General features: G+C 38.5%; 1 protein-coding gene across 1 annotated transcript in view; it reads right to left on the bottom strand.

The window, feature by feature from the left end:
* Window positions 1-994: 994 nt before the first annotated feature.
* Window positions 995-27,689, bottom strand: part of TASP1 (taspase 1) — an 85,874-nt gene continuing 59,179 nt past the window's right edge. Inside the window, 3 exon segments of the mRNA XM_061461534.1 lie at window positions 995-2,482; window positions 15,105-15,178; window positions 20,256-20,366. Coding sequence (XP_061317518.1) covers window positions 2,390-2,482; window positions 15,105-15,178; window positions 20,256-20,366 — 278 coding nt within the window. The 3' untranslated portion in view covers window positions 995-2,389.

Here is a 27,689-nt window from a genome sequence, read left to right as displayed (position 1 = left end):
TCTTCACAGTTACTGACACAGACATTCACGTGTGTCAACAGTTCTCTTCTCAAAAGTAACTTATGAGAAGCCCTGTACCTGGTTTGTGCTCTGGACCTTGCCTGTGATTCTCAAGACAAGAGAATCCCTTTTTTATTCATTTTTCCTCTCCCTAGGCAGAAGGAGGAAAAGTCAGGCAATGAAAAGGCACACTGCTCCACTTCAAACAGTAATTCCTATGCAGCTTCCTGAAGAAGCCTGGCTTATTTGACCAAAATAAGTTAAAAAATATATTGGAGTATTATATAGATACAAAACCAAAGTAGAAGCAGAACATGTTACCTGCTGTCTGAGTTATGATTTTGTATCTATGTATGTATATGTACACACAAACAAAATATTGAGATAGTGTGGAGAAAAAAATAGATGCTGGAATCCAAATCTCCATGAAGAGACATTAAGCAAGTAAGGAGAAGAAACAATGGATGGATTTACATTTTACAAGCCATTTTGATTCCATGAAAGAGTGAATTTATGCTAAAGTTACTATGACATTGACACTGAAAAGTACTTTCAGAATGAAAGCAGGCTAACACTGTTACCTTAGCTTTTCCCAAAACAACGCCATTTTCAAATGTGGGTATGTATAAACCAATTTTTCACTCACTACTTAGTGAAGCATCCACACGATCACTTAAGGCTGCATGTTAGAGCACTGTGAATGGCTGTGACAACACAGCTTCTTGGCTGCAACACATCTGAAGTGTCGTGGTACAGTTCTTCATTTCATCAGACTGAAGGATCCAGTCTGGTATCTCAGCATAAACTATTTCAAGACAGATCACAGAATTATGCCTGTGACATGGAAAGCCCCTGCTTCATATTATTTACAGAACTGCACAGAAATATCCTCAACTATAGGCCTACGTTGATATCACAGTTAAAAAACCCCACAAAGATGACAATATCTCAATGTATGCTATAACATCATAGTGAAAAATGACCTCAGGCTATTAAAAAAAATTTATTAAGATTCTTTTCCATGAAAGATTGGTACTACAATCAGTGTAACCATTTAATCAGTCAAGTATGTGTGTTATAGGCAGGCACAGCGTTACAAAACAGGCAAGTACAATGCCCGATTAAGCGAATACAGTCTGAGTATCTATTCATCCACTATGTCTGAAAACAGAGTTATCAAATATCCACCAGGGAAAAAGATGAACTATTTTAGTTTCTCTTTGGCATACTTATCAGGACAATGAATTAACTGCAAGTGTCTTCCATTGCTGCCAGTGCTGTGAAGAAAAAAAAAGTACTGAATGGAAGATTGTATGTCAGAACTCAGTTTTAGGACTCGGGCGAACCAGCTAATGCATCAGAACTGGTGACAAATGACCATTCAGCTGCCAATGCTTCACAAGGCAGACAAGGACTACATTGTTTCATAATGCAGTTTTGTGGAAGGTATAAAAAGAATTACAGTAAATTTATGCACAGTACATACATATTACACACAGTTATATAAATACCCATGCTGTGGCTGGACTTCAGGAAGTTGATTTATCAGTAAGAAAGCTAGTATCAGACCTCCCAGCATCCATTTAATACACATTGCACTTCGCATCCAGTAATATGTTCATTTCTGTACCTCTCTTAAAAATAGATTTTAAACAGAAGCGAAGAATAATATCGAATCTTTCCATAAACTTTGTTTTCTTATTTACATTGTAATATTCCATTATACATAAAGACTGCATTACGATACATTATCTTCATATAGCTTTTTGTGATACATACAGCTTGAAGCTATTAACATCTTGGTTTGGGGACAGAGATATGACCTATAAGACTATTTAACAACAATTCTAGCCTTAATTTTGCTTTAGTTTGTTTCACTGAAACCATTCTTCGACAAAAAAAAACAGTCCTCCTTATTGGGGAGGAAAAAAACGACCCATGTTGAAACCACTTCTGGATTTCCTTAAACCACTGAGAAACTTAGGAACCATAATAACTTTTGCATAATGATATAGCCACATAAAAGGCCCGTTACTTTTTAATTTAGAACATGAATGACAATTGTGACCATATCTTTAAATTAATTTTCTTAAGCTTTCAGTTATTTTGCAAACATTAAACAATGAAAACGCAAACATTAATCATACATAATCTTAATCTTTGCACAACTGGGAAGAGTTCCTATTTCATTTGGGAAAAAATGAACATGCACACACCCCCATTCACAGAGTGAGAAACAGCAGCACTTGCCTCAAGTTATGGTGCACATGGTTGCAATACCAGGTATAAAACAAAGAGTAGAATTTCCAACATCTGTTAAAACACAAAAAACTTATTGTACAAAAAAAAGTCATTCACATTCTTTGCAATGAAGGGAGGAATCAGCTGTTCAGCTTTCTGGACTCTCCAGCCGGCAAACTCCTCCTTCTATTGCCACAGACTGCCCTGCCACAGCTCCAGGAGGAAGTCTTGAAATGTGAGTCTGTGGAAGAGTCGAGAGAGTATTACTGAGTGAGAAGAGAGGCAAAATTCTGCAGGACACAAAGCAAGCTTCAAAGTATTGAACAATTACAATACAAAGGACTGAACAACGTTCGTTCCATCACTGAAGTCTGAGGGCAAAGTACAAAGCAAGTTGAAAAGCTGAAAACAACTGGGATTCTTTTTTTCTTTGCATTAATGTTTAACACATGAAGAGAAGGACCATGACAGATACATAGAAAAGACAAACTGGATAACCCAGGGCACTTGAAGAAAGGAATGTCCAGCATGAAGCCAAAAGAAAACTGTGGCATTCCATGGTTTATAAGTCTGTTTCTTAGGGTGATATGAAAAAATTTAGTACTGTATAGAAAACATATCTTACAGAAATCTTCAACACAACGATCTAGTTGACAGAGATAAACTAACACTTCAAGGCACAAAGCAGCAATGATCAGGATGCAAAGAAGAAATTTCTCTTCATAAAATAGAATCATAGAATAGTTAGGGTTGGAAAGGACCTTAAGATCATCCAGTTCCAACACCCCTGCCATGGCCAGGGACACCTCACACTAAACCATGACTCTCTAATGAAGAGTCCCTCCCCAGCATCCCTATAGGCCCCCTTCAGATACTGGAAGGCTGCTATGAGGTCTCCACGCAGCCTTCTCTTCTCCAGCCTGAACAGCCCCAACTTCCTCAGCCTGTCTTCATACGGGAGGTGCTCCAGTCCCCTGATCATCCTCGTGGCCTCCTCTGGACTTGTTCCAACAGTTCCATGTCCTTTTTATGTTGAGGACACCAGAACTGCACACAATACTCTGGGTGAGGTCTCAGGAGAGCAGAGTAGAGGGGCAGGATCACCTCCTTCGACCTGCTCATCCACCTAAAGCCCCTCAAAGACTTAATCTAAAATATTTGTTGCCAACTGTCAAATAAATGGACCGAAAGAGCAATTGTGTTTCTGTCAACAGGCACCTTTTCCATCAAGAAGTTTTAGCAGGAGGCCTTTGAAATGGCTGTGTAATATTCCAACCAGAGCGTAAAAGCTAGAAAGTAAAAGCCAAAATGTGGGCATGTGTGTTTGTGGACACAAATTCAGCTTGTTACTATTGCAACTCAGCAACACAAAAGAATCTGTTAAACATCCTGTATATTCCTAGGTGCGTTTATTACTGATGGGCAAAGGCATTCACTAATTAAAAGATACTCTGAATTACTTGGAAGTAATGACTTTTTTTCTCCCCATGCACGCACTTTTATACTGTGAAAACTGTTTATGTTTTCAACCACACTGTTGATTTCTGAGCTACAGCAAAAGCCATTTACAGATAGATGGATTGCTTTCATATAGGCCAAGTGGCTAAAGCAGTGTTAAATGAGAACAACAAAAGGAGTCAGAAGTTCTACAGACTTTACCATTTCCTATTTTCAGAGCCTCAGTGAAACCCCAAAATGCAATAAGGCTGATAACAGCATTTCTACAGGCTCGAGGCAGAACATGGCAATGGCAGGGACCCACCAGCAAAGCAGGAGTGCTGGCCTTCATTCCCCTCATGACTTACAAGTTTCAAGTGATTCATTAATGCTCAGAAAATACAATTTTCAAGCAATTATTAAATTAGGAACTAGGTTTTATTCCTGCTAAAATATAAAGCTCACAACACAGAATTTGCTGGCATTTAGAAATTACGGCTTCCTGTAAGTGCAGCTAGCCACATATTTAAGTTTCTGTACATACATTATCCCATTTAAAAGATTTAAGTGCTGCAAAGTGTATAACTTGCAATGAGGCAAAGGGTTGTGAGCAAAAGTAGAGATGTAAAAGTTTGGTAAAAATAACTTGCATCAATTGAGAAGAAAGTGATTTGAGACAGCACCCGCAATTCGTTGCATTGAAGAGACATGCTGTATCTTGGAGACAGCGTCTTTTAATTCTTTTCTTGGTAAGGGTATCCTGGTGTCTACTTTTAGGTGGTCTTGTTTCCAGTTACATCACAGAGGGGCATTAAAATGAAAACATTTAAAGGTTTTCATTTTACTGCTAAAACTTTGATCTCTGGCCTTCCTGCTTGATACAGGAACATCTCCCTACTTTCAGACCAATTTTAATTATAGCTGTGATTGAGCCCTTCAAGAAGAAAAGTTTCGTTTCAAATCTGTTACAGTTTCCCCCAAAATGTCACCAACAACTTTTTGGAGATGTTAGTTTGTAAGTTTAAAGAAAAAACAATTATAAAAGGAAGAAAAACAAGAGGAAGAAAGGTGTTTTTTTATTTTATGACCAACAGACCCAAGAGGTTTTTCCAGGTCCGTGAAAATTTCTAAATGAGAAGTGGGAAAGGATGCCAATGTAAAAGCAGCATTGTTCAATGCCACTGATTTTCTAGTGAGATGCTGCAACTAAAGCAAACCAGTGGTCCACTCGAAGGCAGATATCAGTTGTGAGATTGCTTATTTACTGATCAGTCAGAATTATTAGCAGATGATTGTAGCAACGCAAGAAAAAGCATCAAAGGCCCCAAGATGCTGCCAAGAGGCATAGGAAACTTGTTACTGAAACAGAAGAAATATTGTTATGATTGCCATGAATCTTATAATCAAATTTTTTCATTACAGCTACAACAGACCTGACCTGTGTAAATTAGTTTTCTGACCCAAGTTATGAACTGACCTTCTGCATAGGCTTGACTTACCCCCAGCCCAAAGTTAAAGGTCTAATAGACCCTTATGTAATTGTAGGAACAAAATGTGAGGCTTCATTGAATCCATATGAAATTCACAGATCCTGTTATTTTAAAAACTTAGTTAACATCATATTCTAATAAGGTTTTGAGCAAGGAAAGGAAAACATGCAAGAGGGATAAGCAGATAGACAATATCTATCAATATATTATCAAGGAGCTAGGCTTCAATAGGCTGTCCAAAACACATTTCCTCTACAAAAACTCATTTCCTATAAAAGGAAAACCATGTTTCCCATACAAAAGACCCCAAACCACTATACATTGCCACCTGTAAATTTCCATTTACAGAAACACCCAAACCACATACAACAAAACCTTTCTTAAAGCCTTTACGTGCATCCTGGTCATCTGCATACTTTATATGATGGAGCAAATAAGGATGCTGCTTTACACTGACTGCTTCTTACCGCTTTCACCAACGGCTGCCTTATGCAGAACAACAACAAGACAGATCTAAGATGATAGTGTTTAAAATATGCTACCTAATCAGTAATACGAAAGGATAACACTGCCATGTCAAGACAACTTCAGATAAACTCCCAAATGAACTCCTACAGCTATATCCTCCTTGTTCTTAGCCCTAAGAACAATCTCCAGTAAAGAAAAAGAAAGATCAAAGAACATGAATTATTTTTAAACACAACCACAGAACTTTGTAGAGTCTGTCACATTTTTACATCCCAACATCATACTTTACATTGAGGCCAGATTGTGGATTAGGTATAGGTTTTTAAAGTATAACAATAAAACCCAAACAAATAAAGAACAACGCTGGAAAGCTCTGAATTGAATTTTAATTGATCAGTCTTTCAGCTTGAGAAGTTGAATGAACCCACACCTGGGGGAAATTGTGCCTGAGAGCACAAAACCAGAAGAGTTTTCCTGTATTAATCCTCTACTCAGCTTCATGGAAGTTTCTCTGAGGAAACCATATGCCAAGGAAAGGTAGATTAAGAATGACAGGGCTACCTGCATCTGCAGCTCCATACAGAGAAATTTCACTATCCCGGAGAATATTCTTATTTCATTTGCTTTCCTAGAGAACAGTGAGGTTTGTGAGGGCCTAGTACGAGCAGATGTCCTGACAGGTAGGAAACCAGTTAAACACCACAGATATGTGTCTGTAGCTTAAAGGAGGAACGTTATGCCCACAGTCCAAAAGGAAAAAAAGTCAAGATTACATACTTGATTTTACTTCCCATACAGGAAAAACAAGCTAACCAACTTCAGACACTGATTCTTGCTCCATGCGCTTGTCATCCAAACACACGTTTCCTTCTTTCCCTCCTAACCAAACCAAAACCATTGAGCAACTAACTCCCTCAACCCCAGTGCTGCAGACACTGCCCATGGAATGTTACTATCTCTCAGCCCTTTTTGATGCATACTGGAAAGTTTCCCATTACCCTTCAAGTCCAAAACTAACAGGTCTTTCTACCCTGGAATAAGCATTAACTGCTATAGGGACAATACAGGGTTTCATCTTTTTGTCAGGAACATTTGATCTACCTTTTAAGTTATGTATTTTTAACATACCTTTAAAAAACCCCAGCAAAACAAATACAAGTTATGCCAAGACTTACTTCATGTCTCATAGGCAAAGATTTTCTGGAATAACCTTGAGAACAACTAATATCAAAAAGATTTTATTTTTTTAAGTCTCTAAAGAGCCAGCCTCCTTCTTTTATTCACATAAAAATATCAGTTTGTCACAACAGCTTTGTTTTTTCATTAAAAGCATAAATACCATGTAAACTGAGTATAAAGTGTAAGCCAAGAGACAGACAGTGCTGCATGAGAAAACTGAAGTCAATTAAATGCTGCCAAGAGGACAAAGTACAACTACCAGATGGCAGCACATTCAGTTCTTCGGCAAATCTAGCGAGTATTTCATGTGTTTAGCTTCCTTATTACATGCTCAGGATGTGCTTTAGACAGAGTAATTTATAAAACAAACTTTTTCCATCCATTACACTTTTGAGATGAAATATAATGAAAGACCAAGGACATCATACACTCAATGAAATTGCTTTTTGGAACTTTACTCCACCGAATCCATATATTCTTTCAAAACGTGCAGCATTCTAACTGGGTACATGCTTCCACCATGAGAACCACCTGGACACACTATCTCATTTGTTCTCTAGGCAGTAATAGCCCATTTTGGCAGCAACAGCCATGTTCTGCTGCTCTGTGTCCCGGGAAGCTGTCCTCCAACATGGTTGGAATGTACACCTGCCACATGACAGGAGACAGTGCTCTGCAAAATACTGGTAATGCTGCTATCAGAATATCCCATGTGCAACTTGTTTGGTGAAATCTTAATAAAGGAGAAGAAAATAAAAAAGGGGGGTTGGGAGGCAGGGATGGAAATGAGAGAGAAGATGGGAAGAGAAAAAGAGGGTCTCCAGAATGATTGTCCTTGTTGGCAAAAGAAAGAAGGATACATCTACTGACAGCTTCTGTCTCTCAGGCACTGAAAATACTGATTCTATGTAAAGGTTGCTCAGGAATCTAAGTTTTCCAAGCTCAAATTCATTTTACGGGTTAAGGTTATTACTATATACTCGTAATATATATGTATACTATATATGTGTGTATATATATGTATACATATATACATATGTATATATATGTGTATATATATGTATACTATATACGTATCTAAAAATAACAATATAAAGCATTATAAAAATATAGATTTTTTTAAAAAGGTAAAAACTAAAGCATTTTCACCTCTCTAAATCATTCATACATGTATTTAGACAGTCAAAAGCCATGTACCAACCGATCACCTTTTAAACTCAGCGTCCCAAGCTTTTGTAGAGGTATTCTGAAACACTGCCATATGTCTTAAAATGGAATTTCTACCATTCTGAACTGCAGGTGCCAGGTGAGGTTATCTCATTGATATTTGCATGCCTTGGATACACAACCCCATTTTCTCTGCTCCATTTTAAAATGTTGGCCAAAAATGAGGAGAGCTCCAGAACTACTGGCTTTATGCAAGAAATCAACCCCAAAACCAAAACTTATCTGCCCATCTCAGAGCCCATAATTTCCATGAAGGTCTATGAGCCAAGTATTTTAACTGGTATCTTAGCACTAAAGGTTATTTCCAACAAATATAAATACCTTATTTTTATGAGGGAACTGGATGCTTTACTGTATGCAGAGTCCTTTTCAAGTGAAAATTTGAATGACTCCCCAGTCTCCAGACAAGAGTCCAATTAAAGAAACAACAAAAAAAAGTTAACAGTGACATATACTTTTCCTGTCTCATGAAGTTAAAAGACTGTCTCTGTAGTCTGAAATGAAAGACTGAATTATTTGACTTAGTATTTCTGTTAACTAAACAGGCTCAGTAAATTTTTCCAGTAATTTTCAAATTAGAATTAGGATTCTTCCAAGATGCGTTTCTTCACCCAATAAGCACTGGATAACTGCCCCTATCCTGACAAAGGGCTTTCATAGACCTTTAACTCACAAAGTAAGACACAGAAGCCCACCATCAGAAAACCAGCAATAATCACTACAATCTGTGTTTGTCACATGTGTCACTTCAAACACAGAGGGCAGTAATTTTGCTACTGTTAGTAAAGCATTTTGCAGCATTAGTAAAGGTGAATAAATCTGATTACAACACATCTCAACAGGAAAAGTGAACTGGAAATGGTCTCCCTGTCCACTGTTTCCTCAAATTGGAAAATGAAATTAACCCTCAAAGATAAGCCTCTGCATCTTGCAACCACAACATTTGGTGTAGACAGCAGCTGTTGCTGATGGAGGTTTTCAAGCACACCAATATGCAACACTCTTCACTACTGTTACCCTGTATCTTAACAAAGCAACTTGAATTTGGTTCATTAGAAAATGGAAAGGATGGCATATGTAGCTTTGAAGTATTAAAACCTGTCACAACATAAAGATGAGTCATTTGTAAGAACCAAATATCTGCCAAAAGAGAGATTTAAACTGGCAACTGAATTGGATCACATTCGATATTACAACTAGATTTTTAGAGACGTGTTGTCTAGATCATGTAGCTGTTACACAAACTAAAACCTATAAAGCTGAACTACAAGGATATCTCAAAAGTACTGCAAGATCTACAACAATTGCAAAAGTTAGAACATGTATACGCAGATCATATAGTACATTTATACATGCTAAGAATCATAGCGAGCTGAAAAATATGTCAAATACCTACACGTGACACAGGACCAAACCTGCACATTGTTGGTATTGAGATTGGGTCTTTTCCTGCAAAGAAAGCACTCTGACTTCAAACACTAGTGAAAACACAGTGAGGAAGTACCTATTTTCAAGCCAAAACATCATCCACCAACTACTCTCAATCACTAAGATAATGCAAGACATGTGGGAGATCCAGGAAAAAGAAGTTCTTTGGCACATCCTGCCTACTTAGACTTTTCGCACACAAAATACTGTGGGCCTTGACTGATCAAATACTCTGCAGACCCTGCCTGAGATAAAAGGGCTCCTGCTTGATTATGCACAGATATACAACATTAAATCAAAGAAAGGCTGCCTACCCATAACCAGAACCTTCAAGAGATGCAGCTGGTATGTGAATTCACATTGCAGGCATACACTGAACTGTCACTTGAGATGGAAGAACTTCTTTTCCTTTGCAGCATCCTCCACTGAGCAAGCAGACAAGGAACAAGAAGATACGAAGACTATTTAACTAAGAGGAGTCATTTAATTTTTAACCTACCTACTAACCTCCCTTCCATCCCATTCTCTGTTTATATCTAAAATCACATTATGGGTGAATTTCAGGAGTTATTTCTCCCCCTCCCAAATTACATGGTGGGAGGTCTCAAATCCCTCCATGCAAACCATTCTACCAAATGCTATATCAGCCTTTAAGGGCTCAAATATCGCACATCACCCATGGCAGTATGGACAGGGCTCCAAGAAGCAACACTCTAGTCATCAGAATACAGATGTTTTCCCACCAGTGATAAGAAAAATGCTTCAGCTCTCAGAATGTAGCCTAATCAGTTCAGGAAAATAGGAACTGATTATCTGAAAGCTGCCAGAGTATCTTCAAAGAAGTCAGAGCTCTGATTACAGGATGACCTACTTAGCCAATGCTATGATCAGCTGTTGGATCTATTATGGATCCATAAAAAAAACCATCTGGAAGGTTACTCTGAGGACTAGTGTCTCAGAAACAGGAGATAGTTTGGACAGGGAATCTAAAAGAGTGAACTGCTTATCAAAGATCTGGAATTCATATCAAGTAATTAATGAGTCAACATCAAAATAACATAAAAGAAAAAAAACATACCTCCCCAGTTCATGAAGTTATTTAAACTCCCAGTCCCTCAATCTGGAAGTCTTGACCTTTGCTGATTAAGCAATTACTGCTACAAAAGGAGCTGGGTAAGTGCAGAGGAAGTCCACAGACTAGAATTTCCTATCCATTCTCATGGCCACAGCCAGAAACTTCCACAGCAGCTTAGAATAGTTTAACAGCCTCACTTACAGCTACAAAGAGCTGAGTATCACCTGTCCTGAGTTCAGCAGTAGCATTTTTCTCCTTCTTCTTCCCTGCTGGTGCAGTGCTGTGTTTTTGACTTTTGGCCTGGGAACAGCACTGATAACACTGATGGTTTTAGTTACTGCTCAAGTGTTTAGTCTGGCCAAGGACTTTCTGAGTCTCATGCTCTGCCAGGGAGGAGGGGAAGCCAGGAGGAAGCAGAGACAGGACACCTGACCCAAACTAGCCAAAGAGGTATTCCATACCACAGCACGTCATGCCCGGGATGTAATTAGGAGGTACCCAGAAGGGCTGGCTCACTGCTCAGTTGGGCTGAGTATTGATGGGTGGTATTGTATGCTCTTCCCTGGTTATTTCCTTTATCTTTATTATTATTGGTGGTAGCAGCATTGGTTTGTGTTATACCTTAGTTACTGAGCTGGTCTTATCTCAACCTGTGGGAGTTACATTCTTTTGATTCTCCCCCTGTCTCTCTGGGACCAGAGGCGGGGGGGGGGTGGGGGGGGTGTGGTGTTGAGAAAAGCGGGGGAGTGAGCAAGAGGGCTGCTTGGTTCTGATTTACAGCCTGGGCTTAAATCACGACACACCTTACATGACAATTGTACCATCATGTATATGGCAATGCAGGAACTTGCTTCAGGGGAAATTGGGAAACCCATTGATCTCCCCAAGACCAAGGCTATTGTTGAAACAATCTATCATGGTATTGCTTCAGGAACACTGGGACAGGCAACTTCTAAAACAGAGTGCATCTGTCCCTTAAGCTCAACATAGCTGAGGCTCCAGTATCCAGCCTGGGTAAGTTGCAGCAATAGGAAGTGTGGGTTAGTTCCAAAGCTGTTCAGACAAAAGGTTTGTTTCTTTCCCTATGCAATATGTGACAAACAGTGTCACTGAATGATTATGAAACTGCTTATGTCACGAGGGATGAAGACTACAGTTGAACCAGCAAGGTTATACCTTGATTAGTTGCTTATGGCAGTGATGTAAGGGTTCAAGGACATAAGAATCAGAGGGAAGTCAATGGGCTATCCATTGTGCAGGTAGTGAAGATGACATTGCCAGTGGTATCAGTGGTGGAGGAGCTGAAAAACTTCCAGCTTTGAGAGTGAGCTCAAGGCAAGTAATGACACACCACCAGAGATGACTTGTCAGCATTAAGGTGTGAACTTAGTTCATCTGGCAAGCTTCCATGGTATTTTTAAAGTACCGTTCAACCAAACATTTTAAACCAACACTCAACAGGAAACGGTGACTTTTCCAGGCATCTGCCTTTCCAAAAAAAGACTGGACACCTTTCCAGAAAGTATGCTTTAAATCAAGCAATTATTAGTCACAGGGCAGAACTGTTCCACAGCTCTTGCAGGCTCAGCCATTTTATGCTGGTGAGTTAGCATTCAGGCAGCCTGGTTTGGAGGTGAGCGGTCGGCTGCAAAACCCAACCTTTCCCAAAACTGGGAGGAAATAAACCCCTGCTGCAGGGATACTTCCAAATCAGTACTTGGAGAGCTCACAGTGCTAGAAGCCAGAAGCACTGGCAGGTCAGGATGTACAAACCATTTCAAGCCTCCAATTCCACTTTCCTGTGCCACTGTTCTTTTTAAGGAGTTGCTGATATTTAATTATGTTTCCACCTCTCAAGCATACCCGTGTCATCTAGGTAAGCTGGTATCCAGCTTGTAAGTGTCTAAGAAAGGCCTCCTGTATCTCCACAACCTTCATCTGGGGTTCAGAATCACCATTTGCTAGGTCCTATTGTGAAATACATTAACCTCCAACACACGAAGAACCACAATGAGATTGAAATGCAGGATCCTTTTTTCCTTAGTATGTACCACTTTATATAATTATGATTCTAATATTAGTCCAATTTGTAACAGCAGACATTTAAGCTTCTCACTTTCTAAAAGTCTTGCTATAAAAATATGTTTTCACGTTCATCAAATTAAAGCAGTCCAAAATCACCCACTGTGACAATCCCTCGGTTTAAGAATAAAACTTGAGTCCTTGACTGATGAAAGAAATAAAAACTGAAGCTCTTTACCACCCTAGGAAAACAGGAAAGCAAGATGTTTCCTTACAAGCTGCTGCCTGATCATTTTGCTATGAACTCATAAACAAGTTATATTTTATACTTTCATGAATTCTTATACCATCATTTCATGGCAAGCACTCAAAATTATCTGTACCAAAACAGTCACTCTGTTAAAGAAAAGGGATTCTCTTTTTTTACTTGCAATACATTGTGTTCTATTTCAAGCCCAGTTTTCCATCTATAACTTAGTCCTAGCTGTAGCAGAATAAAATTCCAGCTTTTATGACAGAAGACTTTTTTTGATCAATAGAAGTCAGCAGCAAAAGCGTTTGCGGTTTTTCTCTGGAAAGCATTTGTGGCCACAGACTCAAAGGAGGAAGAAAGGGAGGGGGATTAACTCTTCAATGAAGGTCAAAAACATAATTTAAAAGTGAACCAAGAAGAGCAGCTGTGTCTGTCAGCGCAATCAAGATTACCAGCTGGAGAAGTTACCAGCAGTACGAAAACAATGCATACCAGATGTCAAGTGTTGCAACTGTGAGTAGGAAAACATCTCTGGGCAGTGTCATGCTAGTACCCATTAGCAGACAGATTTGATATTTAGCATTTAGTTATTAATTAGATAATACAGGAAGAAACAATGACATTTGAGCCTTCCGTGTAAGTCAGAGGCAGGTGTGCACGCTGGAATAATTTAACATTGTGCATTCTAGGAATCCTCCTTTCACTGCAAACAGAAGATAATGATTTTAAAGCTAACTAGTGAGTAGTAGAACATCTGCAGCTGAGCTTGCTGCAGTTCCACTCAGTCCAGTCTGTACTTTTAATTTGACTTTGGTTTCTTTTCTAATAAACCTGAAATAAATATTAAGGAAAGAAGTGAAACCACATTCTATTCCATGGATAATTAACTGGAAAGAACTCTATGTAAGCCATGAAAGTGAGTACTTGACTAGCACTTCTACCAGCACTTCCTTCACCAGCTGCTTTTTATCTTCCTCTTCCTTCTGGAGCATTCTTGTCTTTTTTTTCTACACATTTTACTCCTAGAGAATGAACTCATCCATTCCCACTGCTTTAACCAGCATGTTACACCATCCTTGCTGTTTGAAATATCTGATGTCAATTTCCTTCTTTTGTACGTTTTCTTATTATCTTGTTCATATCCTCCATCAGACTTAAATGGGGTACAGGAAGAAGGAAAAAAGGAAAGAAGTGAATTTTGTAGTCTCCTAATGACTAAACTTTCTCCTTCAGCAAATACATAAGGAGCCGCCTCTGAAGAAAGTCAACAAATCCCGGCCCTCAAATCCCTTCCTTTTCCAGGCTTTAATATTCATCTTTCCATCAAAATGCTGGGTGTGTGTCTTGGGTTTATCTCCTGGTATAAACTTGCTTACTGTCATCTTCTCCTTTAAGGCATGCAAGTATTCCAGGGAATACCTCCACTTCCCTGATTAACTATACTGGGGTGCTGCCTTCTTATTCCCCCCCCACTTTTGTCAGTTCTTTTAACTAGCTCTGATTGTCCACTCTCAGTCTTGAATATTTACAGCTCTACATGTATAAACAGCTACAGAAATCATGATCCTGTTTCTGCTTGCAGCTTCTCCCATGTTCACCCTCATTGTCCAAACACCTCTCCAAAATGCTTTCATTGCTGCACTGCAATACAAGCCTTTTCTCCCTTCAATGCTATGTGCCTAAGAAGAGGTGGCTCATCCTCTTGGTTAATCCTACTCTTTCATCTTGACATTAAGGACTTCTTCAGGTCTCCATTGCCAAGCCCAATTTTGACATATTATGTCTCTCATTAAAAAAAAGAAAGAAATTATTAGGCTTCAAGAGACTGTAAATGGACATCAACATCCAAAATATTTATCACAGAGGCTATTTTAGGAACCAGCTTTAAGTTTGTTTCACATCCTCTCCATTTTTCCTTGATGGTGCAATAGCTTTCTCTAAGGAAGACATGCTCACAGAAAAATATCATTGCACCCTAAATAGCCAGTATCACTGAATCAAGCTGGATAAAGTTACTCTAATATAATTACTTGTTAGCAGAGGAAATGGACATGTGTTTGTGGCACCTTTTTTTGACGTAACACGTATGTTAGCATCAGTTTGTTAACTGCTGCAATTTAAAAAAAGGAATTAGAAATGCCCAATCAATACATTTAACTCTTATGCCACCATTACTTTTTCCATTCTCTTATTGACAGAAATTTCTTATATATTTCATTATTTCATATTCTCCTTAGCTTCTGCCCTCACTCTACTATATTACAACCTATCCCTCACGGCTTACCTTAGCTTTGCCATCCTGTGCAGACATGTATCCTACACACATGCTCTCTGTTGTATGGCTCCACAGAAATTCCACTGTAAAGGAAGTCACAAAAAATGTATTGATTAAATATACAAGATGTAGCTTAACAAAAATGGAATCTTGAGAAACATATATAGAATCACAGAATCATCAAATAGTTAGGGTTGGAAAGGACCTTATGATCATCCAGTTCCAACCCTCCTGCCATAGGCAAGGATACCTCACACTAAACCATTCCACCCAGGGCTCTGTCAAACCTGGCCTTGAACACTGCCAGGGATGGAGCACTCACAGCCTCCCTGGGCAACCCATTCCAGTGCCTCAGAACTCTAACAGCAGAGAATTTCTTCCTTATATATATATATATATATATATATATATATATATATATATATATAGCTTAAAATAGTTTGGGAAAGGACAAAAAATACAGAACAAAACCTACTTACCAGGTTAATTTTATCTCAAAAGAAACAGCTATCAAATAAACAAGACTTTCCTTCACCATTTGCAGTCACACACTGCAGAACTAATATCCAGCATAAGAATGTTTCTTCAACAATATGGAGCCTCCAAGATGAGAAATACATCAACTACAACTACATTTAGAAGATGCGACTAACACTTGAAGCAGAGGCCCGTTCCACCCATTAAGAAAAAGCAGATATAATTTGCTTTTGCTTGCCTTGAACACAGACAAGAGCACACTACAGTAGCATAAATGCAGGCAGTGCACAAGGATTCTGTAGAATTGTAACACTATCAACAGAATAACCAGTAACAAGCATTTTTTTACCTAACTGATACATAACATGTACTAACTACCAATGGGTTAATGGAGGTTTGTGATTTAGCTGCACAAGTAGGACACAGGAAAACATGTAGAACAATGAGAACTGAAGATACAGAACAGGCAGGAAATGCATCTGGTGAAAGTAAAGTAATCCTGCAGAAAAAGCAGGAGAGATGACTGCTGGAAGCAGAATAACACAGCACGATAAGCAAGGAAGATACCTGGCAAAATTAGTGCAAGACTTAGTCCCAACAGTATGCTAAATAACATCAAGACCATATGCAATCACCCACTTTGGGGAGAGGGCAAAGAACACCAAATTTAAGAGAGGAAAGAAAGACGGAGAAGAAATGAGACCATTTTGATTCTGGCTTCCCTATCAAAGCACTCTCAGATCTGATCACTTTTGCTTATAGCACTAGCTACACACAATCTGGTACTCAGAGATAATTTAGGATATAATGCCCTATATAATTTAACGCATCCTAGTGTATCCATTAGGATACATATCCTATATTAGGATATAAATATAGGATAATTAGGATATAAAAACACACCCAAGTGTTGTGTTTGTAGTGATAATCATTAAGGAAACTAACCACTGCTAATATGTATAGTTAGTGCATGTTATTCCAGTAAGGTGGTGTTCTGAAGTTTGAAAACGTCCCAATTTATCAATTGCTTAAGTAGCCCATCACATTGATCTTTAACTCCCTGATATATACATAAGCATCTTTATATATGCACACACACTCCTACTCAGCTGCAACACAAAATTCAGGCAATGAGCACATTATTCATATGTTAGGCTTCCATCCAGTGGAGCTTTATAAACACCACACTGTATTCTTCCTGCTCTATGTCACAGCGCTCTTTGTGTCCATTAAGTACATAAGTGGGAAGGGAGGGCAAACAAACAGTAGCTGATCAGAATTCAGGGTGTTTCATAGAATACTGCAAGAGGTTTAAAAAATTGCACTGAGGTATAAATGTTTCCTCTGGATTACAGGAGCAGTCTTACATGAATTACACAAGATGCCATGAAAAGCTATTTCCATGTATTTCTTTACAAAGAGACTTTCACAGACTGCAAAAAGCATCATTAGATGGTTTTAAAACTCTTATTCATTCCTATTCCTCACATTCCTTTAATATGGTTGAAGAAGGTCACAACATGCTGAGTGTGCTTATCCTTTGAACCATTTATCCTTGCATAGCAATTAACCCAGAGCAGAAGATCAAAGTTTAGACAGTCCCGGCAAGACGTGAAGATTCTGACAGATATGTAGATATCATCATAAAAGAAAAATGAACTTCATTCAGGTATGTGCTTTGCTCCCCCATGCATGACTGATATTGCCAAAGGTTAGTCAAAGCTTTCAGAGTGAAACATTTAGTGCAACGTAGCTGTGGTCGATGAGGCCGACCTCTCCCTAACACCCTAAAGGTTCAACTGTCAGTGAAAGCATTTATTTTTTGGAGACAATCTTATCTATTTTGAGAAGTTGGCCAAATACCCTCAAAATACTGTTTCCCTGCCTTCTATAACTCTAGGCATATGCTTTTAACAACTTTTTCCCTCTAAATAGTACACCAACCGTGGCATGTTCTAGCATGAAACATGGTTACTGCTACCTATCACAAGTAGTGGAATTTCAATGAAAAGCCTAAACTACATACTTCTCTGAAGACATTTCACATATTTTCAACCATTTCATAAATCACTTTCTTGCAATTCGTTTCATTACTTAAAAAATAACCCACAAAACATCCCTGCAACAAAGACATGAGATTTCATTATTCTACACTCCATGTTCCTCAGTGTTATGCAACTTATTTTAAGTCCAAACACCACAAATACTACATATGTTTAATTATACGTTAACTCAGCGTGCGCTATAAGGCATGAAATTTCTGTGGTACAGAAAAAACATCTTTAGAATAAGCTGTCCTATATGAATCCTATTTCAGTGGAAAGAAAACCAAAGATCAATGGACAAAGAGTCGTTATTTATGTTGTACGATATATCAGGATTTCCTTAATTTTTGAGGAAAAAATATCAAAACTTCCTCAATAGGAATGTTTCCTTACATGAATACCAAACACTAAATGAGTAGAAATAATTCTCTCGCTTCCAAGCATCAGAAATTAAAGCTTAAGTTGATCTTGTTTGTTCTTATTCAATCAAGCTTGTATTTCAGTTATTTAACTCTTGTTTAGGGATAGAATTTATATTGTAGGATGCTTTTCCATTAGATTAATGTCACAATTATTCCATTCTTCAATCTGAAAACTGTAAATCCAATTTACAACATTATCTGTTTGTTTAGAAACCCATGCCCTGATTCTGAAGTCTGGATTAGACAGTCTTGGTTTTCAAATGATTGAAAGATGATTGACAAAGTTTCTTTGATAGTCTACTTCTTCATAAAGACAAGCTATTCAAGTAATAAATCAAAAAAAATGTAACATACAAAAGCTATTCCTAAAACCTTTCCCATCCAAAGCCTTCCAAAATTCTTGTGTTGTCCATCAGGATAATCTCAGACCCATCAAAACTGTAAGGCCTCACCTCTCAAATCTCTGGTTCTTTGGAATAGCAAAAGATGTAAATGAAACTCTTTTGGGTAACATGAGATGTTGACCAATAGCTTAAGGAACACATAAATTTCAACTGTTAGGTAGAGAAACATGAATGTTATTAACTGGATTGAGCTAAATTACTTATTAAACAACTGGAAAGCGGGAATACAGTGAGGCTCAAGTTGATCAACACTAAGTAGTTTCTGATATTTAAAGATTCTTGTAATGCAAACCAGCAAGGTGTAATATGAACAAAGACCTGAAATACAACATACACCTCATCCTGTACAACTGTAATAACTTGACCCTAACATCCTGGAAGTCACTGAACAGCCACATACTGGATTATGATGACTATATCCATCAGCTCACCTTTAGCACACACTCTGTCTGCTATTCCAAGCTGGCTGTAAGCAGGCAAACACTGGTGACAAGATACTAGGATATAGTGGGACTGAAGTAGTACTAAATTAAAACAAAGGTGAGGTGTCATTCTAAATAATAGCCTGTAAATCAAAAAGAAATCATGCAATTTAAGAATTACCAGGTAAGACGCTATAACCATGCCTTAATACAAAAAGTTAAGGCAGGTGATCAAATTTGTCATCTCAGATCTTAAAAGACATGAAAGCTACTTTCAATCTGTAACTCATACTTGGAATTTACGATGACAGTAGTTCATGAAACACTTGGGGAAACAATCATAAAGCAGATGATTATACAAAGGAATAAAACCTTTAATTCTCATAGCATAACATTTATTAGACCGGTCCGTCTGACCCACTACATAAGCACGACAAGACACATATGTCCACATCTGAGGAGCACCACACAAAAGGAGATGGTACAAGCGTCATGCTGAAGTAATTCATATGCCCCCAGTCCCAAATCCCTGCCTTCAAAGAGGAACATGGGCCTTACTGTCTCTGGGTTGCATTTCCACCAACCTCTGCTAGTGGTCTACAGCCGTTGGTTTCCTAGCTGCTTCTCTATGATAAACCACATGATGGTTTCCTATAATACACTTGCTCTGCTGTAAGCAGCGAGCCATATGAGGATCTTATTTCTAGGACATAAACAGGGCTGAAGAGCTGCAGAGCTCAGAGCCTTTTTAACCAGTCAGCTACTGATGGAGGTGAAATAGGAGGTGAAGTAGTTTTCTGCTGATCTCAATATAAACAGCAAGTATTCCTGATGTCTGCATATGCAAACAGGAACTGTGCCTTAATTTGAACAGATTTTTCTGGGCATAACAAGAAGTTTCTAGCCACAAAACAACTTCCCCTCTGCATTTTAAATGTATCCTCGAATTTTTCACATTTCGTACTGCAATTAGGAGGAACAAATAACTTTTTAGATAGCATGTTTAGCATATAAACCACTGAGAAGCAGTAAACAGTCATATGCATTGCCCTCAAGTAAAAATGCAATGGTTTTCCTCTGAGGAACATACCCTGCCTCGCCACAGCCATTATTTCTCTGTCATGGTCTTAGGAGGATCCCACACAACCCTCTGAATCACAGTTCTGCTTAGAAATAGTGAGTCAGAAAGAATGCTCTTTTCCACAGTTTCAGGGAACAAACAAAGCAAATACTATTTCACTTTCTAGTTTTATTATCTCAAACAATGTCAATTGTGTGTGTTTTCTCTGTGGCTTCTGAACAATGATAAACATGCACAGACAGTTCTTATTTCATCTTTCACTCTGATTTAGCACCTAGCTCAAGCTAAAAATGAGTAAGAATTTCTTACCTAGTAAAGTTGGCTTTTCCTGTGACGATTCAGGCTCTGCTGAACACCTGCACGACCGAAGAACTATCACGCCTCCGAGTACACCATCTTCATTAGCAAGAAAAGGTGAACCTAGGTAGAAATTGTTGGGGAGAATTACATAGAATAGGGATAGGGGTTGGTTGGTTTGTTTGTTTTTTAATTGACTTTCTTGTCTTTCCCCTTTAATGTTGTCACCAAGGGTTGAAAAGACTGTCAGATCAACCAATGCTTCTACAAAAGCATCAGCTTTTCAAAATAGGCATCTACCAATTTACCAGTAAACATAAAAAGGAAAAGTTCTACACAGAATAAAATAAACATACCGGAAATTACATTTGTGAGTGCAAAACCATTTGTTCGTGGATCAGTGAAGGTATAATAATAAAAACATGGAGTGTCAAGTTGAAAAAACATCATGACTCATTTTGTTCTTGCTGTACTATAATTAATATAATAATGGTTGCATATGAAAACAATCAAGAAACTTTGGGTCACTTTTACAGTTTATTCATTTTCCCAATTTAAAGCGCTTTGTACAGAGACATCACCGAACTGCGACAGACCGCCTTCCTTGCTGGTTTATGAATATTAGCAGAAAAGCCAAAAGACATCCTCCTTTTTACAGTGGCTTTTCTGTTGTTAATTTAAGACATATGATATTTAATGTCTTCTATCAGAAGCTGGAAAAGATTTAAAGTTAGTTGAATGAAATCTAAGTATTCTGTTTTCTAGTTTGTAATTTGAAATGAGGCTCCTATAGTTTCAAATGGGGAAACAATGGTATGATTTTTATACAACATAAAACGTCTTCAGCCACAAAACTAACCAAGTTCTTACACTCCAGCCCAAGGAGACTCTAGTCACACGTTTGCAATACACTGTGATTTAAAGCTGAACGTACCACTGAAACAGGCATTTCATGTATTTCTTTTTAATGATTTTCTTTGAAATAAATTAGCATATTATGTCTAGTATTACGGACACTGTAAAAGACTGGCTGTCCACAAGAACTTTGGAGCAGACCAGCCTCCTTCAACTTGCCCACAGCTATTTCTATGATTAAAATTACTTCTTTCATGCAAATAACAACAAAACAATAAGAACCAACTTGAAGCTTTACTGTAAGGAAAAATAAAAGCTTTACCATGCTTTCTCTTGATGTAAGAGCAGCCATATTTAGAAGTGATACAAGGTGGTCATTACAACAGAAGCCCACATTGTAGGAAAATAATGTGTGGTATGCTCAATAAACAGCAATATCTTATTTGATCTAATAAAAACAGATAGTATCTTTAAAGCAGCACTTGCTTTGTACAAGCACTACTACTACATACCAATTACACCTACTCTATTACACACTGACTGTGGCCAAATCCCTGTGAACGCAGAATTCAGCCAAGCATAACATAACAGATAATAAAACAGGAAAATATGTTTGGTTAAAATAGAAATGCAAGGCTTGGGAAGCTGCAAAGAGCTTTACCACCCAAATCAAAATCCTTTACTCCAAGATGCTAAGTATCTCTCATACTTCCACTGCATTAACCAAGTGCTGGCTACGTATCTGATATGACTTCTGCAATCGAATGAAAATAAGTGGTTTTCTTCAGGGAGGACATGCATCCTTTAATCTTTATTTCAGAAACTCAGGTACTTCAAAGACAATGTCTTCACCTGAACTTGGTCTGCAGACCTAATCTTATACTCGGTTGCATTAATTCTTCAGGCTGTAAGCCATGATGTGGTGAAAGGGCACCGCAGACAGAAGTTTGGTTTGTTTTTTAACGTGATATTTCTCCTCTTTCAAGGCCTGTGAAAGCCTCTTTCAAGGTTCTAGTGAAAAATAACAATAATCTCTTTAATTAGAATTGTTAAAAATGTTCTACTTCAGCATAACACTTCCAGCAATCAGTTTAATGGAGATAGCATATTCAAGGCCATAAGTGTACATAAGAACAGACAGCCACTACTGCTTATAGGCTCAAAGCCACTAAGTGTTGTTTTAGAAATGCTCACATTGAGTTAATGAATCCCATATGCAATCCCAGGCACAGCTACAGGTTGGGCAGAGAAGAGATTCAGAGCAGCCCTGCGGAGAAAGACTTGGGGGTGTTGGTTGATGAGAAAATGAACATGAGCCCGCTTCAGTGTGCGCTTGCAGCCCAGAAAGCCAACTGTATCCTGGGCTGCATCAAAAGGAGCGTGACCAGCAGGTCGAAGGAGGTGATCCTGCCCCTCTACTCTGCTCTTGTGAGACCTCACCTGGAGTATTGTGTGCAGTTCTGGTGTCCTCAACATAAAAAGGACATGGAACTGTTGGAACAAGTCCAGAGGAGGCCACGAGGATGATCAAGGGACTGGAGCACCTCCTGTATGAAGATAGGCTGAGAAAGTTGGGGCTGTTCAGCCTGGAGAAGAGAAGGCTGCGTGGAGACCTCAGAGCAGCCTTCCAGTATCTGAAGGGGGGCTATAGGGATGCTGGGGAGGGACAATTCATTAGGGACTGCAGTGACAGGACAACAGGGGAAGTTTAGATTGGATATAAGGAAGTTCTTCACTGAAAGGGTGGTGAGGCACTGGAATGGGTTGCCCAAGGAAGCTGTGAATGCTCCATCCCTGGAGGTGTTCAAGGCCAGGTTGGACAGAGCCTTGGGTGGCATGGTTTAGTGTGAGGTGTCCCTGGTTTGGAACTGGATGATCTTAAGGTCCTTTCCAACCCTAACTATTCTATGATTCTAATTACTTTTTCTTTTCATGTTTTTCTTTCTCCCACAGTCAGGAAAGAGCAAATGAAAGAAAAGTGTGTAAATAAACCAATCACATACTTCTTCACTTTCTCAGTATTTGTTTCAACTATGTGTCATCATCACTGATCAAATTTTCAATTATCTGGATAACTTGCATATGCTAGGTTCTATCTTGTTAAACATTAGAAGACTCGGCGATGTATTTCCATGAAAAGAATATGAAGCAAAACACAACACTAATTTTCATGTGAATTCTTTGATTCTTTTTCACCTCCAAACACATGCAGCAAATAGACACGAACACACAGACACCTGCAAACCCTTGCAATGGGTCATGATCATCTCCACACACCACTTCTATCACCACCTGTTTTCTCACTTCTTCTGAAGCCTGTGATCCATAGAGTCACCAGAAGTGAATTGTGTGACTACACCATCATCTATTCCCATTGGTGGCTTTCACCAGCAACTTCAGGTAAACCATTTCAGTGCAAAATCAGCAAGAATATAGTACGTGCCTCCAGTTCTCTGCTTTGGCTGAGTTGTGAGAAATCAACCCCTAAATAGTAGCAGTAAAAACCAGTTGCCTATGACAGTATTCTACATTACAGCAAATTCAGACTGTTTCTCTTCTCAGAAATCGGACTCTAAGCCAAATTAAATACACATTGAACAGCAAATTCCTTAAAAGAGAGAATGTATTTTATTTTCCAAATAAAGCAATTAAAAAACCATAAAGTTAGAAGAGGGATTAATTTTTTTTTAACAAAGGTATTTCTGGATATACAAACTTATTACTGAGGATTGAAGTTATGCTGGAGAGTGTATTTTAGCACAGCAATACAGCGCAAAGGAGTATGTTAAGCAAGATTCTGGATAGCTGAACACTATGCATCCATCATTAGATCTGTAAAAATAATGGTACAGAAGGAGTATTATACTTTATTTCTAAACAGAATCCACTCACGGTACACAGGAATTAATTTGAGTGTTTTCAAAACACTGAATTCAAAGGCTACGAACGTATTTCATTAATTTAGTTCTAAAAATACTTCTGCTACAGCCAAGCTATTGAGAAATAATAATGCAGTCTTCTGTAAAAATAGCCATGTAGGTAAGAACATTTTTTCATATACACTGTATTTAATTACTATTTAAACAGGAAAAGGTGCAAGTGAAATACTGTCATGTATATTGAGGTCATAATACTTTCTCATCAGAAGGAGAAAATAATCTGGCTCCCACGTTCTTTCTCCACTCTTGAGAACGATAGATCCTGCTGTACATTTAAAAATTAAGTCAAAATAAACTAAAATATGCTTGCTACCTCAAAATTATTTTTTTCTAGTGCAATAAAATAGTATTGCTAGGCAAATCTTGGATCCAATAGCTTGCTAATGACAAAACTACAAAAACCTGGGGCTTTAAATACCATTTTGAAGTCTCATGAAGCTCATGGCTCCTTCCCAGTTACACTGGCATAGCACAGAAGAATTTGGCATGAAGAATCCAAAGCAAAACTTCAACTGCAGCATTAACTAATAATGTTAGCACTGGCTGGCCACACCAGAGAGAAAGGGTAGGAAAAAACAAACAAAAACCATCTTTCAATAGTTTTGGTTTAATCCTCACCTCCCCCCGTCACAAAATCATACTTTACAGAACACACTTCCCTTCTTCAAAGCTCCACTGGTCTGTTACAGCTATCTGGCATACAGAAAGCATTACCAAGTTTTTATTTATATATTTTGCATGTTATTAATTTGCAGTAATGGTGTCTCAAAAATAAGCAAACAGGTCTTTGGAGCAACTCCACATTCACTAATCCCATCAGTTCTGTAAGAGCAACCACAACTGAACATGAAGACCCAGGTTCAGCCTCAGACCGTGGACAGAACATATAGATCTTTTACAGTATAGATAGTGTTAAAGCAAATAATGGCCTCAATATTCAGCTTTGTTCTGAGGAACGAGAGCTACAATTGAAGACTTGTCTCTTTTATGTCTCTTGTAAATTAAACCTCCTCATGCTCAAGATTCCTTCCTCCAGAACATGTGATCTTCCTCCAGAGATGTGATTGATACGAGTTGTTCATTTCTGATCCTGTACTTTTTTCCCATTTGTAGCTACTGGACAGATCCATTCTAGCACAGACTCAAAACTAAGCTGTGTAAGAAGTGTTTTATTTACACTAACCCAGCTGAAGGACCAGCCAGCTGTTCATCGGATGTTTTACATTCATACTCTGCCAAAGTAGAGAAAGCTTCATTGTTTGTATTAGCTTTCAAAGTCTTCAGAACTTTGGTCTCAACATTCACTGTGGTGTGGCGTAACCAATTAAGTGCTTCAGCATCCTCCAATTTTAAAGGGGTGCAGCTAAACAGTTCTAAACCTTCTTGTGATGTGAATGAAATTCAGACTTTTTCAGGTCCCCATCACCTTTACCACTGGACTTAGCCACCTTGTGTACACACCGTGTTTAAAGTGAAGCTGTGTGCCACTCTGCTTTTGCTATGTATCCCACTCAACTTCAAGCTAACAATTTAAATAAACATTAGAGGACTATATAAGCACTAAATGAAGCCTGCTTTTAATTTCATGCACCATTATTTGTTAAAAGTTTAAGCGCACACTGTCTGAAACCAGAGATCTTTGTATTTCACGCTAAGTAAGTTAAAACATCTGGTTAGAATTTGTAAAGAAGCTGCAAGGAAAAGCACCTGTGCTGTCAAACTTCACAGATTTTAAGAAGTTAGGTAACTAAGGGTACCACTGTCCAGTAAAATCCCAATGCTTTTGAGAAGAAGCACAGGCAGGACCCAGACAAGCCCTCACGCAGCATCACCATGTTGTGTTAGTTTTTCCAGCTGGTTTTCTCACACAGATAACAAATGATTCCTTTGTTACAAAATCATGAATGATACTGCAAAGTTTAGAGTGATGCAGCACCTGAATATAAAGTAACAATAACACCGTGCAATGACAGTCACTGGCAGTCTTGTAACTGTTTTAAGTATGAGGCTTTTTCTCCCCTCAAGAAGCGTAACTTGTAACGGGGAAATTCATATCCTCTCACCCCTAATTGTCCAGACCCCTGCTCCCAGGAGGGGTATCCGACATAAAATTCCTAACAGAGAATGTGTCAGCATTATCCTTCTGCAGACACTACTCATTTGTGAACTGAAGCACAACTTAAAAATACAGGAATAGGCAAATATATTCCCGGTAAGGGAAGAACAAATATCAGATTCCAACTGTCTTTCAGCTTATTAATTTCTAATACATTATAAGGAGCTTTAAAAGTACAATTCAAAAGATTGCCATTGTTAAAACCCAGATTTCCTGCCAGTGAGATGACACAAACATTTACTTTAAGTCTACATTCCACAAACTTGGCCACATTTGAAAGGAATGATGAGTAACAAAACCCTCTCTTCTTCTGTTTGGAAGGTATTTGTGACTACAGAACACCACTCTTCAACTGTGTACCAAGCCTTCAATGCTCTTCAACTAAAGATACCAAGCCCATTGGATCTACAAATAAATCTGAATTTCATTTCTCTCGCCTCCGATTCAACCACCAATTGTACATTATCCATAGTAAGCTGGCTCTGAGAAATGATGAGTGAAGCACATCTGCCATTAGTTTGCTCATCACCTGCTGTTTAAACAGCACTCACTGTTTAAGCCAGGCATTCCCTAGCTGGAAGGATTCCCAGGGCTCTGCGGAGAACTCGAAGAGCTCTGTAAACAGGAAGCAGTGATCTGATGGCAACTGCCAAAATCAGCTGTTCACCCCTCCAATACAAGGAACGCTCATTTTGACTTCTGACAAAACCTTCTAGATCTGCTATTTGAAAGGAGTATTTGTTGGCCTTGTTCTATTATAATTCTGGCAAAGTTTGAGAAGCCCACAAAATAGGGCTTAAAGAAAGGCTAGCAAGGAAAGAATCCATGCCAGCAGCAAGTAGTCTGGTAGCACCAGTACCCTATTGCTTCACAACGGTAAGAAACACTGCATCATGCCAAACATCCTGAGATATCAACTAGCACATCATCTATGAAAATTCACAGGAAAACCCCCTATTTAATACAAGCCTTTTGTTTTAAGTGTATGTTTAAGTTACGTTTTCAACTGTTGTGCTACAGTAGCAAGACATAACTTTACATTCCACCTGCAGAATTGCCAAGATGTCTTAAATTACGCTACTAGCTACAAACTTGGTACTATGCCACTGGTCAACAGCAAGTTGTTTCTGGGTTTTGAGGTTTTCCTCAATCAGTCTTCATTCTAGATTCTATCCTTTCTCACCAAATACAGAATCCAAGCACTTCACCTGCACACACACAAAGAGGTGGCTTTACTGCTTTTTTCCCATGTCTTCACTGCCCCAAAGTACAACTGAGAAGATAACACACGTAGCTGTTGTCAGGCAACACAAAGTTTCACTGGTAAGTTTGTGAAAACACAAGACAGACCTATCCCTAACTAAAACATGAAGCTTTAAAAAGGAATTATAAGCCTTTTTTTTCACATTTTTCCTACCATGTAAAGCATTACTTGGGTCCTGTTTCTCATTCTATTCGCTTTCCCTTGGGTTTTCTTGGTTTTAAACTGTCTTCCCAAAGCAATGATGTCACACTGCTAGGCTGGTATCTCTGTCT

The sequence above is a fragment of the Pezoporus flaviventris genome, unplaced genomic scaffold (assembly GCF_033815535.1).
Source record: "Pezoporus flaviventris isolate CSIRO_AGI_PZ_B2104156 unplaced genomic scaffold, CSIRO_AGI_Pfla_v1 ptg000031l, whole genome shotgun sequence".
NCBI lineage: Eukaryota > Metazoa > Chordata > Aves > Psittaciformes > Psittacidae > Pezoporus > Pezoporus flaviventris.
Note: the sequence above shows the minus strand (reverse complement) of the source record. Positions and strands in the feature narration are given on the sequence as shown.